The 16,034-nt window shown below is 33.5% G+C and overlaps 1 protein-coding gene across 2 annotated transcripts in view; it reads left to right on the top strand.

The window, feature by feature from the left end:
• The window catches only part of CSMD3 (CUB and Sushi multiple domains 3), a 1,213,340-nt gene that overhangs the window by 1,177,672 nt on the left and 19,634 nt on the right, over positions 1–16,034 (top strand). For both annotated transcript variants that reach the window (XM_030795533.1, XM_003256134.3), the window contains 4 exons: positions 3,180–3,353; positions 4,281–4,354; positions 11,542–11,653; positions 14,059–14,238. In XM_030795533.1, coding sequence (XP_030651393.1) covers positions 3,180–3,353; positions 4,281–4,354; positions 11,542–11,653; positions 14,059–14,238 — 540 coding nt within the window. The remainder of the gene's footprint in view (positions 1–3,179; positions 3,354–4,280; positions 4,355–11,541; positions 11,654–14,058; positions 14,239–16,034) is intronic.

Below are 16,034 nucleotides of genomic sequence, written 5' to 3'. Positions count from 1 at the left end.
TTTTAATGATCACCATTCTAACTGGCATGAGATGGTATCTCATTGTGGTTTTGATTTGCATTTCTCTAATGACCAGTGATGATGAGCTTTTCTCCATATGTTTGTTGGCTGCATAAATGTCTTCTTTGGAAAAGTATATGTTCATATCCTTTGTCCACTTTTTGATGGGGTTGTTTTTTTCTTGTAAATTTGTTTAAGTTCTTTGTAGATTCTGGATATTAGCCCTTTGTCATATGAACAGATTGCAAAAATTTTCTCCCATTCTCTAGGTTGTCTGTTCACTCTGATGATAGTTTCTTTTGCTGTGCAGAAGCTTTTTAGTTTAATTAGATCCCCTTTGTCGAATTTGGCTTTTGTTGCCATTGCTTTGGCTTTTGTTGCCATGAAGTCTTTGCCCATGCCTATGTCCTGATTGGTATTGTCTAGGTTTTCTTGTAGGATTTTTATGGTTTTAGGTCTTACATTTAAATCTTTAATATATCTCAAGTTAATTTTTGTATAAGGAAGGGGTACAGTTTCAGTTTTCTGCATATGGATCACCAGTTTTCCCAACACCGTTTATTAAAAAGCAAATCCTTTCCCTATTGTTTGTTTTTGTCAGGTTTGTCAAAGATTGGATGGTTGTAGATGTGTGGTGTCATTTCTGAGGCCTCTGTTCTGTTCCATTGGTCTATACATCTGTTTTGGTAGCAGTACCATGCTGTTTTGGTTACTGTAGCCTTGTAGTATAGTTCAAAGTCAGGTAGCACGATGCCTTCAGCTTTGTTCTTTTTGCTTAGGATTGTCTTGGCTATGCAGGCTCTTTTTTAATTTCATATAAAGTTTAAAGTAGCTTTTCCAATTCTGTGAAGAAAGTCAATTGTAGCTTGATGGGGATAGCATTGAATCTGTAAATTACTTTAGGCAGTATGGCCATTTTTATAATATTAATTCTTCCTATCCATGAGCATGAAATGTTTTTCCATTTATTTGTGTCCTCTCTGATTTGCTTGAGCAGTGGTTTGTAGCTCTTCTTGAAGAGGTCCTTCACATCCCTTGTAAGTTCTATTCCTAGGTATTTCATTGTCTTTGTAGCAATTGTGAATGGGAGTTTACTCATTATTTGACTCTCTGTTTGTCTATCATTGGTGTATAGGAATCCTTGTGGTTCTTACACATTGATTTTGTATCCTAAGACTATGCTGAAGTTGCTTATCAGCTTAAGGAGATTTGGGGCTGAGATGGTGGGGTTTTCTAAATATACAATCACATCATCTGCAAACAGAGACAGTTTGACTTCCTGTCTTCCTATTTGAATACCCTTATTTATTTCTCTTGCCTGATCACCCTGGACAGAACTTCCAATACTTGTTTTTATATTTAGCCAGCATTTGGTTGAATGGGAATGGTAAGAGAGAGCATCCTTGTCTTGTGCCAGTTTTCAAAGGGAATTCTTCCAGTTTTTGCTCATTCAGTATGATATTGGCTGTGGGTTTGTCACAAATAGCTGTTAATGATTACTTTTCATTTTAATTATTTTTTAAAAGTTTTAAATGCTACTAAAAGGAGGTTTAAAAATCCAAGTTTATTGTGTAGTCTTGAATTTCAGGGAAGGTTTTATTTGGACATTAAGGCCAAGATTATGGTAGTCTATAATTAAGGTATACATGTGTTCCAGATGGCTCGGGCATGCCAAGTTTATTCCCATTGTGGTGGTCGATGTCTTGTACATTTAGAATCCCCTTTCACTCTCAAAAGTTTCTCAGTTTGGACGATGCATTTTATGGACACCCAACCTATAATCCTCTTAAGGCAACATTTATACTTAAAAGCATTTGGTTGTTGCTGTTTGTTTTCTTCAGAGGGAAATAAGCTTTCAGGTGCTTAATCTGAACATTTGAAAATCGAGTACATTTGAAAATGGTTAAATTTATAAATTATATGTTATGTATTTTCTTTGCCACAATAAAAACATTGAAAGCATTTGAAAAGGTGCATTTGCCTGGGTTATCGGATATATTTGAAACCATTTGCTCTCATTCCCCATTACACTTCATGCTCACTCTGCTCCAGCCACACAGGCCTCCTTATCTTCCTCTAGAAAGCTAGCCATGCCCCAGCAGAGGGCTTTGGCAGTGCTGTTTACTCTACCTAGAATGCCCTTCCTTAGGACTTCAGCATGGCTAAGTATTTTGTTTCCCTAAATCTTTTCTCAGTGAGAGACACCTTTGCCACTTTATTTAAGATCTTCTCCCACCTCCTAACACACACCACCACACATACATACAGTCTTGATCTCTTTTGTCTGAATGATTTTTTTTCCCCACAGGGCTTACCGCTTTTTCACAGACTACCTTTTCTTAAACTTGCTAATTATGTTTATTGTTTGTTCACTTCCCTCACAAATGCATAAACCCTACAAAAGCAGATTTCCTACAGTATTTGTTTACTGACATGTTCAAGTGCCCCAAACCACCTAGAATAATATTTTTCTTTAGTAATTAATAAATGTATGTTGAATGGAATAATCTAATCAAAATTTTTAGAAAGCCTATCAAGTTGATCTTTTCAGTGTTTGTTGTAGAACATTGACATTCCATAGTTTTGCATAGATTTAGATTCTGATGGCCTTCTTTTCTTTTAAAAAATGCTAAAAAATACTGACAATATTTTGAAGAGGAAGGCAATGAGATTCTGGGATATGTGCTTCGAGTGTTCGGAGTATTCAGGGTACAATAAAACAAATAACCAGAGCTTTTTATATACATGTAAAAGGGCACTGCAATCTGTAGCGTGCAGTCTGGAACATTATGGGTTGGTTCTTTTTGACAGGGATACCTATGAGTCACCTACTTTTTCAAGGCTATACTCCAACTTGGCAGCCAACAAATCCAAATATGTGGTTTGATTTTGGTCAATACAAAACAACAAGAATACAAAAATTCTATCTTTATTAAGGTAGCTTACTAAGTGGAAAACATCTAAATCAAACTAATTTTTAAATGTTATACTGAGTTTTCAATTTAGTATTTGTTTATCTGCACATAAGCTAAAAAATAAAATTTTTCATTGGGATAGCTTTATCATGAATAATATATCTCTTTAGTACAATTTTCAAATTACTTGTCATCATTTTGCCAAACTGCGTACTCTGCTGAATACTAAATCTTTGACATAAGCGTCTTTCTTTTCATTTCCAGCAAAGTTTTGTGGTGACCCTGGTATACCTGCCCAAGGAAAAAGAGAAGGCAAAAGCTTTATATACCAGTCAGAGGTTTCATTCAGCTGCAATTCTCCTTACATATTAGTGGGATCAAGCACCAGAATATGTCAAGCAGATGGCACTTGGAGTGGTTCATCACCTCACTGCATAGGTAATATTAATTAAAGGCTGATTATGCACAGTAACAGTGTAATTAATAGGGGTGACATTTAATGGTTTTCTTTATCCTATAAACTATAGTTGGCTAAATATAAAAACAAGAGTAAAATATAGAAGCAATTAGAAGGCACTGGAAATGAATATTGGTAGAAAATACAACATTAATTTTAGCACTTTAAACTTCCAGAAGAAACACTTGAAATAATTTTGTTGTATATCAGTAAAATGAAAAATAAAAATACTTTCAGGTAGTGACATTATTAAGTACTAACATTTTACTTAGATCTTTATAGTTAATAAAGAATCTTCATATGAAATTAGATTTGTTCCAAAAATATCTAAAAGATATATTGATTTCAAAATGATTGTAACTACATTTCTGTAATCCTAAAATTAATGCCATATTTGGTAAACTAACCAAATAATCTGTCATTCAAATAAACCGACACATCTACCTACCATTATTATGCCTGAATATCCTATGGGTGTCAGTAAAATCCAAATTATCGAGTCCTATTTCTGGGAAAAAACTGTTATTTCTTCCAAGAAATATTACCCTAACCCAAATCATAGTTTAGCAAGGTCTTTGGACAAATGTTATATGCATGTACATTGCTTTCATATCCTTTATCTTTCCTTAATTTCTCATCCACAGAGCTAGTTGAATGTCAAGTGCTTTTATATTAGAAGGGTTCAAAGTTCAAGAATTTCATAATTCATTTCAAATGGAGTCTACCTGACTTTCTTGCTTCAAGATTAACAGGCTTCTGTCCATGGAGAGATGTTATTACATTTACATTATTTATTATTTCCTAGATCATTTGTGCCAAACCCCAGATTATTGAAAATTATTTTCTATGAGAGAACTATATCTATTGTAAATTTTAAAGGACTAATATCCTTTTAATCTTCATTTTAGAGCCCACTCGAACCTCTTGTGAAAACCCAGGTGTGCCTCGGCATGGATCTCAGAACAATACATTTGGATTTCAAGTGGGTACTTTAGCTATGTCCATTTAGCATCATACTAGGTCAGAATGCGTCTTTGGTTTATATGCATATAATCTTGTTGATGTAACAAAAAGTCGTGTTCTATCTGCATTTATAAACACATAAAAAGGGTAACAGGCAACAAAAGAGTGGAAGTAAAGGAAATTAGAAAAGAAAATATTTTTAAATAAAATTGCCTAACTGGAACATAAAGATAAATTAAAACAAAAAGCAAAAAATATCAGTGAGCATAGGAAAAATCCATAAGCATTAGAGAGTTGTATATAAGACAGTAAGAGTGAGGGAGTAAATGAGTAAACTCTACAGGAAGATGTGGGGACGGTGAAGAAAAGTAAAGATGAAAGAGTTTAAAGGAGACTTCTGAGACAAACAGCAAATATATAAAAATGCAGGTTATTCAATAAAGCACTAATTGTGTATATGACATTGCTGTCGGTGTTTAAAATGGTGGGAAATTACTGAAAAATAACCATAACCTGTTACTATACAACACATAGTTGAATTGTTATATTAGAATTCTTTGGCATGCCCAGTCATGTGTGGCTGACTTTCTTGTTCTCTCTTTTTCCAATTTTGATTTTAGGTAGAGATTCAGCAACTTTTCAGTTACAAAAGATCCAAGGGGAGCCAAAGTGCATACTGATTCCAAACAGAAATAGCCAATTTACACATTACCCAATTGCCCTGTGTTGCCGGGTTTTGTAAATTGTGCTATTCTGTGTGAAATTCAGTGTGAACCTGAAGACCATCCATTTCTAAAGGAAGGGCTCATCTAAAGGGCCATATTTTGTTATTAAAAATAGTTTCCATTTATCTACAGTTCAGGCACAGTATGAACATTGATTTGATAGCATTTCCAATTCTGATTTCCTTCAGTCCTGTCCAGATAATACAAAAGTGTAAAAATGAGTCTGTCTCTGTTATATTGGTGTTTTTAGAGAACTTTAGATTAATATCTCCATAAAAGATTTTATCAATTGATCTAAATCCTGAAAAAGGGGCAACTAGCTGCACAGCACTAGCCCTCATCATATGTACAAAGAAACTGTAACAGAATGTGACTTGCTTTATTCGCAGATCAAGTTGGTGACATATTCTAACAGAATACAACATTGTGATGTTAGTGTCTGTGTACTAAATCAGGCTGATTTTCTAAAGAATTTGAGTTTCTTTTTTAGTAAATATTATTTGAGATAATGGAAATGAGAATGATTAACGTGGAGTTTAAAACAGTCGTCCAACAAAATGAAGAGAATCACTAACTCTGCTTTCTAAGGATTCTATTATAATCATTGCAAAATGATGTAACGAAGGTAACCTAACCCTGAATTTATGTTATTTGGGCTAATAAACAGGTATTAAATCATTATATTCTATATGAATAAATATAAATAGACTAGATTTCAAATATGGTAAAGTCTAATTATATACAATTATATAACTATTAAAATTAAACATATTTTGTGTCTTACATTAGGGAGATTGGCTTTCTTACATGCATATGGCAGGTATGAATGTATATATACATACATACTAAATCTGTTAACTAAATCTGTCTAGATCTAACACAATAAATAGTTATATAATTCTAATTAATACTAATTTATTGGTGAATTCCAAATGAATATGGTTTTATATGCAAAAGGCATCTTGAGCCATTGAGAAAAATGATTGCTTGCAAGTAACAAAAAAACTGTTTGGAGCTACTTAAAGCCTAAAGGCATTACTGTGCAGGTATGTCCAGACTCCCAAAGAAAGAATCTGGGTGAGACTCATCAAGCCCAGAGTGTAGGCACTGGCTGCAAGTACTCAGTTTTTTATACTACTTTCTGTTTATCTACCTCATATTTTCTCTCTGCAGATTGGCCATATGGCCAAGAGTGAATCATTTCTATTTACATCTCAGCTACATACAGAAAGTGGTCATCTCAATCTCAATTCCAAGTTTTCAAGGAGAATCAGAATGTCCCAACTTTCGTATTTATGTTGGTTTGATTAGGTGGCCAGTAGTGAGTTATGACACAAAATCACAGCTGTTAGGAAGCCCATTTTTGGGAAGAGGAAGAGAAAGTTATGAACTCCAGAGGCACTCAGATCGTTTTCTTAATTTTCTCTTTAATGTGTTCATTTGTTCCCTCTCTTTTTCTTTATAGATTTATATAGTAGTTTTTGGGACATCAATAATTATTAACATACAAAAATATATCACTCATTGCTAGAGATGATGAAAACTCTATCATTGAAAAAAGTATTCAACATAATTTGTCTTTTTATTAAAATACTGTAAATTGGAATAATTTTGGCTAAAAATAGATTGATAGTGAAGAGAACAGCTGTCAAAATAATTGATGCAACATTAGGATTAATTATGGAGTAAATGACAAGCACACATACACACTGCTGTATCACTCATTAAACTGAGCTCTGGGCAATGGAAAGTACATTATTTGGATTTAGGGCTTGTTACATAAAGTTATTATAAATATGAAATGTTTTTAATCCAGCTCTTTAGATATTTAGCCTCAAGATATTTAACCATAAAATATTTAACCCTACCAATCTAACCATAATGATTATATATGATTTTCAGTTTGTAATTGAAATTAGTATCTTAGTATATTGAATGAGGTAAATATATGTTTCATAGTGTTTTATTACCTTAAATGATAAACACAATCACATGAATTCTGAAAGTAAAAAAATTATTTTTAATTAAAGTCTTCTTGTTTTGAATGTAAATAATAATAATTAAACTTTTCTTAAACCAGGAAGCCTAGGACCAAAGTTGATGCTCAGTCAGCAAAAATTACTTGCATCTTAAGCACATCTGTTATACCTTCATTTTTATAATCTTGCCTTTCTGTGTTAATTTTATTTATTTTAATTTACATATATCTTTTATTAGAAGCTACCTCAATTTTTCTTGAGTAAAATGTTTTGTATAAAATACATAATGAAAAACATAAATTTATTTTTAAAAAATATATATTGCAGAGGAAGCATATATGTTTTTGAGACCTTAATTATATATAAATTTTAAAAGTTCTTAAGAACCATACTCCAGTTAAACAAACATGTGATATTAGAAGTCAGATTCAAATAAATGCATTGATGAAAATTCTAGCATGCCAAGTGTTATTTGCCATGAAATCTCATGGAAGGGAAAATACAGCTTATTGAGAATGTTCCAAATGTATGAAAAATGTCTATTAATCCTATTATTTGCTATATAAATTTTATGATTTAGAACTAAGATATAACATTTAAAATAGGAGAATAAGGTGTTAAACAACATAAGTGATATTTACTAATTAAACATATCTTAAAATTCTATAATGCATTTATAGAATATACAACATGGTACTTTAAATCAATTTAAAGTGATTTTTATTTAAACATTGGTTGCAATTAAAACTTGATATGGATTATTTTTAATTCTTGTTATAAAAACTTTCAATATTAATTATTGCAATATTGGCTATACAAATAACACTTTTTATTAGTAAATATTGGTGAAAAAATTGTATATAAGTTATTTTTCCAAGAATTTTTTTGAATTTGATAATATAAATTTTTAGAATGTTGTTGCCTATTTTTCTACAAATAAGCAAATTATAGTGTGCATGTTGGAAGTTGTTCAGTCAGAAGGATATATCAAATTGGGAAAGGATAGATAACTGTAAAATACACTATTAAGTGGGTTCATCACTGACAAAACTATTCATTAATGCACTGATATTTAGAGAAAATTTTGTTGATTTGATTATAAAAAATTCTGGATAAACAATTTAATCAATTATTAAATATGTATAAATATTTATTAGATATTAGGTATAACTATTTGTGAATTTGACAAAAATCTTATTAATTAGATGTGTTGGTGATACACAGAAAAATCTTAAAACAGATTTTATTTTAATTCTATAATATTTGGTTAATATTTAAAGCAGTTGTTATAATGACTTTGAAAAGCTTACAGGATTGAGGCAAAATGTCTTACAAGTAAAAACAAAGTGTATGTGGTCCAACATATTTCTTACACCTGACCAATATAAAGGTTTGATTAAATAACCCAAATATACCTTTCAAAGAACAAACAGAATGATTTAACCTTATGTTATCGGAAGTATAGAGGTGATATCACTGCACTTTAAGAACTGATAGATGTTAAATATTCTAAAGTTAAGTAATAAAGTAATTTTATATTATTTCATCCCCATTCCTTCCATTGCTCCAACATTTTCAAATCACATTTTTAAGTTCAAGGTGCACAAGGATGAGTACACACAGTCTTCAGCCTAGAAAGGCTAACATTTTGATATGTTGGTCAGCTGGAATATATGATCTCATAGGCTAGGTAATAACACTGATAACAATGAAAAGCAATAAGGAAGCACACAAAAGAGATGGTTTTTCTGATTTCTTGCTGCAGGGAAGGGTTTCTACAGATGATGGCTGAGCTAATTCTTTTAGTGTAAGAGCTAGGAGAGGAAAGTTAGGAGAGGCATTCCATGCAGTAGGAATAGCATGAAAATATGCATGCATTTCAGGATACAAAAGTTCAATGTTAATTGAACAGAATTTGAGTAAAGTAAGCTGTTAATGATGATGCTAGAGAGATGGTCGGTGGCCAGGTTATGGAGGCCTTTGTCATGTTAGCGCAATGTAACTTTATCCTAATGGGTGAATAATAAGGTCAAACTTTTGTGTTGCATAGATCACTCTGACTTCAGTGTAGAAAATAAATATATTGGATCATGAATTGAGAAATGGAGACAAGTTAGAAGATTATTGTAATTGTCTATGGCTGTAATTCTCAAAGTGTAGCGCCTAACTGGCAGTAGCAGTTTCACCTGGGAACTTGTTGGAAATATAGATTCATGGACCTACCCCAGATCTACTGAGTATGAAACTCTGGAGGGGGGCACTCAGCTATCACTGTTTTCATAAAGTCCTTTTGGTGATTGTGATGTCTGCTAAAGTGAGAACCAAAGCCTATGGAAAAGATATTGGGGAGTAAAACTGGACGTAAAGTGGAGAAAAAAGGAAGACAATACTTTGAAAAAGATTTAGAAGGTAAAATTGCCAGTTTTGGTGGTGAAGTGAATGAAGGGAAAATTTATTAGTGACAAGTGACACTATTAACTGGGTTCTAACCTTAAGAAGGATTGCTGGATTGATAGAGATGATGGGTTTTGTAGAACTGGTTTGACTGAAAAATAGAACTGCAAACTGTATATAACATAATCTAGTCCATACTGAAAAATCAAAACCCGTACCACCATTTTGCACAACTTCAGAAAGAATGTGAAAGGCATGCTCTGGAGCACAAGTCAGGGGACTCTGGTTATAAGGAATAAAATGCAAATGGTGCTTCTTGGAATCAATCAACGTAACAGCCTAGAGAAAATGGGGCATCCAGGGGTAAGAGATCTTCTAGAGGCAAAGGTGAGGGTTCATGGAAGACACAGCATGAGACAACATGAAGAAAAAAGGTTGTTGTCAGATAAAGAATTTTGGAATTTAATATTTCTGGCCTAGTGTAGTTCTGGGTAATAATAACAATATGAAATATGGTGGAATTCAGAGTCTGAAGTTTCAAATGGAATCTTGGTATAAAATTATATCATCTCAAGCTTAGCTTCTTATTGTCCTGTCAAGTGGGAGTAGGAATTAAGGGGAAGGCAGAAAACAGGATCTGAGTGATATGTCCTAAAACTGTGACTGAGCCTTCTCAGACTGCAATTACTGGAGAAGTCCAAAGTGGCAGACCCTAAATATCCCTTATCTCATCCTCCACCTCTAATCATTCAGTAAATCTTGTTGATTTTTTCTTGTAATTGTTTTGAGAAATGACTTTTTTCCCCAGGCTTACTGCTACAAGTTCGTACAGTTTTTATCCACTCAAATGTAAAATGGCAGTGCCAGCCTCATAATTAGAATTACTACTATTAATTCTTCTAAATACCATAGCCTGCCATTTGAGACCCTTCAGAAACTAATTCTTACTTATGTCTCCAATTTAGGCATCATGCGTATAATTTATTTAAAACTTGAGTGTCATCCTGGGGTGGAGTGGAGTATAAATTCTATTTCATTTAATCCTGAAAACAGATTTCAATACAAATAATATTATCATCATTGTTTATAAATGAGAAATTACGTCTCAAAGAGGAGATAGGAGATATGACTTATTCAAGTAAAGTGAGATCCAGAATTAAAACTACATGTACATTATTCTGGTGATTTGTTTTCTTATTTACTATATACCCCCGCTTCCCACTTATCCCAAACCTCTACCTGCCCTGCTCACTTTGTAAACAATAAATGTCAATCAATCTAATATGCTCTCTTTTCCCCTAAAGCAAATGATATATATTTTAACCAACATACATTTCTCATCATGTTATTATCTTTTCCACTTTTCTATAAGTCATTTGCAAACTTTAGTGTTTATTACTTGTTAATAATAGATTGGGCTTGTTAAAACAGATTGTTGGTTTTTCTACCCGAAGAGTTTCTGATTCAGTGTGTCTGGGGTAAGGCCTCAGAATTGACATTTTTAACAAATTCCTAGGAGACATTGATATTACTGGCCTAGAGACTACACTTTAAAAGCCATTGTCCTAGATATTCTCCTAATTACTATACCCTTAAAAGCTAGAACAAACAGTATATCTTCCATTGTATATTTCCGTTATCACCACCACCTTCAGTAACCACCTTTGTCTCTAATCTCATATTGCATTTTTCACCTTCAATATTTATTTATTTCTTATGTGGTTAGCTATATTTATTTCCATATCTATTTTTATAAAGCTTCATTTATTTATCTTTATCTAACTATCTCTCTATCTTGTATTCATATGTAGCTTGTTGAATTTTTTGGTGTCTTATTTTCTTCAAATTCCCATGGCAAAAAACTTGGTATCTATGTATGTACTAAGGACCCAACTATTTGATGATGATATGTAAACAAATAAAGCCAGGATTTTATTTTTCAGTTTTGAATTTTTCCCATTTTATTGTAAATCAGTTTTCAGTTCTTTTTTTCTTCCAATTCTACCATACAGAATTTCACTTGATAGCATTTTCTCACTCAAGCTCTATTTGTTGCCATATTTGAAGGTGTAGTGGAATATTTTTTTCCTCTCTTTAATTTGCTATAGGTTGGAAGTATTGTACAGTTCCATTGCAAAAAAGGACACCTTCTCCAAGGGTCTACAACACGCACCTGCCTCCCTGATCTTACATGGAGTGGAATTCAGCCTGAATGCATACGTAAGTATTATAGACAAGAAATAATGTTATCATGGGTAAGAATTTATATGCGTTTTTTTCTCCCAAGTATACAAATAAATTTACACCTATAGGTGTATCAAATTGACTTTTAGATTAAAAGACATATTTTATGTATGTAATTTTATTACTGTATCATAAACCCATGGCCACTGGGAAGCACTCTCTAAGTAAGTCAGAAAGCACAAGGCACAATTTTGTTCTTTTTGTAATTTTAGGTGATGATTAGTTTAGGTTTTAGTTTAAGATCTGCACCTATCAGTCTGAAGTAATCTAAAATACCCGAGGCGCCAATCTAACAGCTTCTAATTTTTAAAAATCACTTGTGAAAATATTGTCTGAGAATCTGGGGAAACTAACAACATCTATGAAAGGAAATATTCATGGGCACTTGGCCAAAAATTTGAGAACAATTTTAGAATTTCCTTTGTATGTTCTCTGATCCTCAGTGGAGAGCACTTGCTGTACAGATTAAATAAGAACAAAGCCTGGGGCCACTAAATAACTTTTTCTGACATACAATTAGAAATGAATTCTAGCGGGTCAGCTATTTGGCTTTTCTTTCTCTGCAGTTGCCTTTTTAACAAATCTCTTCCCTTACGTTTTCAATTATGTTTCTTGGTGAAAAATGGAAAAAAGTAAGCTGGAGTGGAAACACTTATTAGGATGGTATCTAGCTTTTAGGGTTTGCTGAAGCCTACAGAAGCCCTGTGAATTTACTCTATGCCTGTTCAGAACCATCCAAATGATTGTGGGGGCACCTAGGGACCAGCAGCTTACTTTAAAGCAGGAGAACACTCCACAGAGATGCCATGTTATGTGCCTTGTTGGCTTATATTTAAATATGGAAAATTCCTTAAAGGAGAATTCCTCAGAATGTGTACTTTAAAACAGCTGTGCAGGCTGTAACTAGGTATTTCATACTAAACCATGGTTCTTTGATGTCCTCCAGTTGGGATATGATAGTTTAAATAAAGTTAAACAGCGTCTGTCACTGTGAAGCATCTCACAGTTTCTAACATGTCCATAACATAGGGCTTAAGACGGCAGTAGAGACAGACTGTAGTTTTCCTCATCAATACTTAGTGCATGAGGATTACATTTCACTAACTGAATTATATTAAATATAAACCATTTAGGCCAGGCACGGTGGCAACGCCTATAATCCCAGCACTTTGGGAGGCCGAGGTGGGCAGATCACTTGAGGTCAGGAGTTTGAGACCAGCCTGGTCACCGTGGCTAAACCCATCTCTATTAAAAACACAAAAAATTAGCTGGGTATGGTGGCAGGTGCCTGTAGTCCCAGCTACTCAGGAGTCTGAGGCAGGAGAATCGCTTGAACCCAGGAGGTGGAGGCTGCAGTGAACTGAGATTACAACACTGTGCTCCAGCCTGGGCAGCAGAGTGAAACTCCGTCTCAAAAACAACAAAAACAAAAAAACCCATTTAACACAATGTTTAGCACACGGAGTAAAAAAATGTTAGCTATTATTTATACTGTTATGGAACTCCATTAAGAAACAAATGAAAAATATTGTTTTTTAAAATTTATTCACAGAACACTTTTTTCAGAGATCACTTTTATGGATGTGTATCTACGAACAAATGATTAAAAAATGCTATCTGTTTCAGGGGAAAAATTTCTTGTAGCATTTATCTCTGACTGAGAAAGAAATGGTCTTTATAAGACATAAAACCGTTGAAATAAGGGGAAGATATGGTGCAATCAAGGTAGAGAATTAGGAGTGGAAGGAAACATGGAGAAAAGGAGACAGAGTTAGGTGAACAGAATGATACTTCTAGCATACGGATCCAAATATGGCCTGAAAATTCCATATGTAAAAAAATTATTAAAATGTACTTTTATTGGGAAGTATTAATACCAGAGCAATATAATTAGGTGTGGTTTTATTTAACAATAGAAAATAGATTTTTAATTTAAAATAAATATAATGAATTTAAAACTTATAAAATAATATTTTCTAAACTCGTATAGAAAACCTGATCTTGACAAACGTTAAAAGGTGTCTTACCACAGAACTTCATAGATCCTTTAAAATGCTGGTTTTTGTGACTCTGTAGAATGTGTGACTCTCTAAAATGGTAAAGCGTACATTTGTGAGCTTAGTTATTGACAATGTCTTTTTTTTTTCTCAATTTATTTAACATCTACTAGTGTTCCACAAATGGTGGATTAGGAAATGCTAAAGTATGAAATCAATAAGTATATTTGCATTGAAACATTTTTGTGATTTATTAGAATAATTATTCTAAGATATATGTATATAAAGGCATTGAAGTATGTCTAAAATAGATTGTGACTCCTGTCTCAAATTTTTCTTAACCTATCTATAGAAAATTTACATTGTTCTCTTTTCTTAATATAGCCCACAGCTGTAAACAGCCAGAAACTCCCGCTCATGCAAATGTAGTAGGGATGGACCTTCCATCTCATGGGTATACACTGATTTATACCTGTCAGCCTGGCTTCTTCTTAGCAGGTGGAACGGAACATAGAGTGTGTAGATCTGATAACACCTGGACTGGAAAAGTTCCCGTTTGTGAAGGTAAGTTTTCTCTATAGAATGTTTAACGCAAAAGATTGTAATATTGCTTTCCTTGGCTCCAGACAAAAACTCAACTCAGATTAGCACAGAAACAAGGGAAATTTGTTGGCTAACTCCAAGTCTAGGAGTAATGTAAGCACTTCTGGACCCAGAGGCATATACATTTTATGAGTCTATTCATAGCTTTTTACCCATGTGAATGCTACTTCTTGCCTTTATTCTATCTTCAAGTTATCTCTTCAGGTAGGCATATTCTTTTTCTAGGGCTTTTATAACAAAGTACCATAAGCTGGGTAGCTTAACATAATAGAAATTTATTCCTTCGCAATTCTGAAGTCCAGAAGTCCAAAATTAAAGTGTCAGCAGGACCTTGTGCCCTCTGTAAGCTCTAAGCAGAAACCCTTCCTTGCCTCTTCCTATCTTCTCATAGCTTCTGACAATCCTGGGTATTCACTGGCTCCTAGCCTTACTCCAATTTCTACCCCATTTCAACATGGCCTTCTTTTCTGTGTATCTTTGTGTGGGCTCTCCTCTTCTTAGGAGGATACCAGTCCTTGTATTTGGGACTCAGCCTAAAATCAGGATTATTTTATCCCAAGATCTCTAGTTAATTATATTTGCAAAGACCTTCTTTCCAAATAAGGTCAGAGAGGTACCAGGTGAACATAAATTATGTGGGTACACTATTCATTAGAGTACGGAAAATTGCTACCGTAATGCCTAGGTTACTCTGCCAGAGTAACCCTAGTAGAAAGAGTCCTTCCCAAAGTTTTGGTCAGGAAAGCACTATCTGGGATTCTGTTTGCCACAATTTTGAATGGAGCCCATCTCCAAATCCATTACTCAGCCAGGGTGATATGGTATTAATATTTGGACCAGATCTGGGTGAAGTGTCCACCCTATTGCTGCTCAGTCAGGACAATTTCCATTTGGAAAAAGGTTATAATGCCAGAAGAAGGAATAAAGGAAGTTTTTCTAGTGTTTTTGATAAGGTCATCGAGAAAATCCATTTCCTTATATCCAAAAAACCTATTTGTAAGGCCTTCTAATGTTTTATCTAATGCAGCTGTCATAAATGACAATTACTTTCTTTTACTTGAAATGTTTTCATTTTCTTTATCAGAACATTCCTCTGCTATTTTTCTTTCTATTTTTTTATGATTGAAATCCCTGTAGTATGAGAAGATCTTATTCTTTGGTTTGTTTGCTTGTAATTATCTGCTTCCACTCTCCTGTCCTCCTATCTACCCCCCTTCACCTAGAATATAATCTCATGAGAGACTTCACTCAAAGTGTTTACAACTGCAATTTTAACAAAAATCAGTACCTTACATGTGAAAAGCATTCAATAAATATTTGTTGAATGAGTAAATGTTTTACTCCTTCCTAATTCTGAGTATCCATTCTCCATTTCCTTTATACACTGATTGTTTTCTACTTATGATTTTCTAAAGATGCAGTGCTTAGCCATCTCTTGTTTTCATCTTGTATTCACTTTTAGGTGATGTCATTCAAGCCAATGGCTTCAACAGCAGTCCTTATGTAGATTACTTACAAACTAATAATTCTAGCTTATTTATCTTATTTTAGCTTCACACTTACACATTCAATTGTTTGCTTGATATCGCTAGTGAAATTCTTCAGTGGCATTTCAGTACTCAATACATGCAAAACTAAACTCATACATTTCTTCTCTCTATATAGTTTCCCTTTGCTATTCCCTATCTCAGTGATATTACCGTCCTATAGTTACACATGAGATCTAGTGATCTCCTTAGATATTTTCCTATCCCTCC

The sequence above is a fragment of the Nomascus leucogenys genome, chromosome 16, assembly GCF_006542625.1.
Source record: "Nomascus leucogenys isolate Asia chromosome 16, Asia_NLE_v1, whole genome shotgun sequence".
In the NCBI taxonomy this organism is placed as follows: Eukaryota; Metazoa; Chordata; class Mammalia; order Primates; family Hylobatidae; genus Nomascus; species Nomascus leucogenys.
This window is presented reverse-complemented; position numbering and strand designations above follow the sequence as displayed.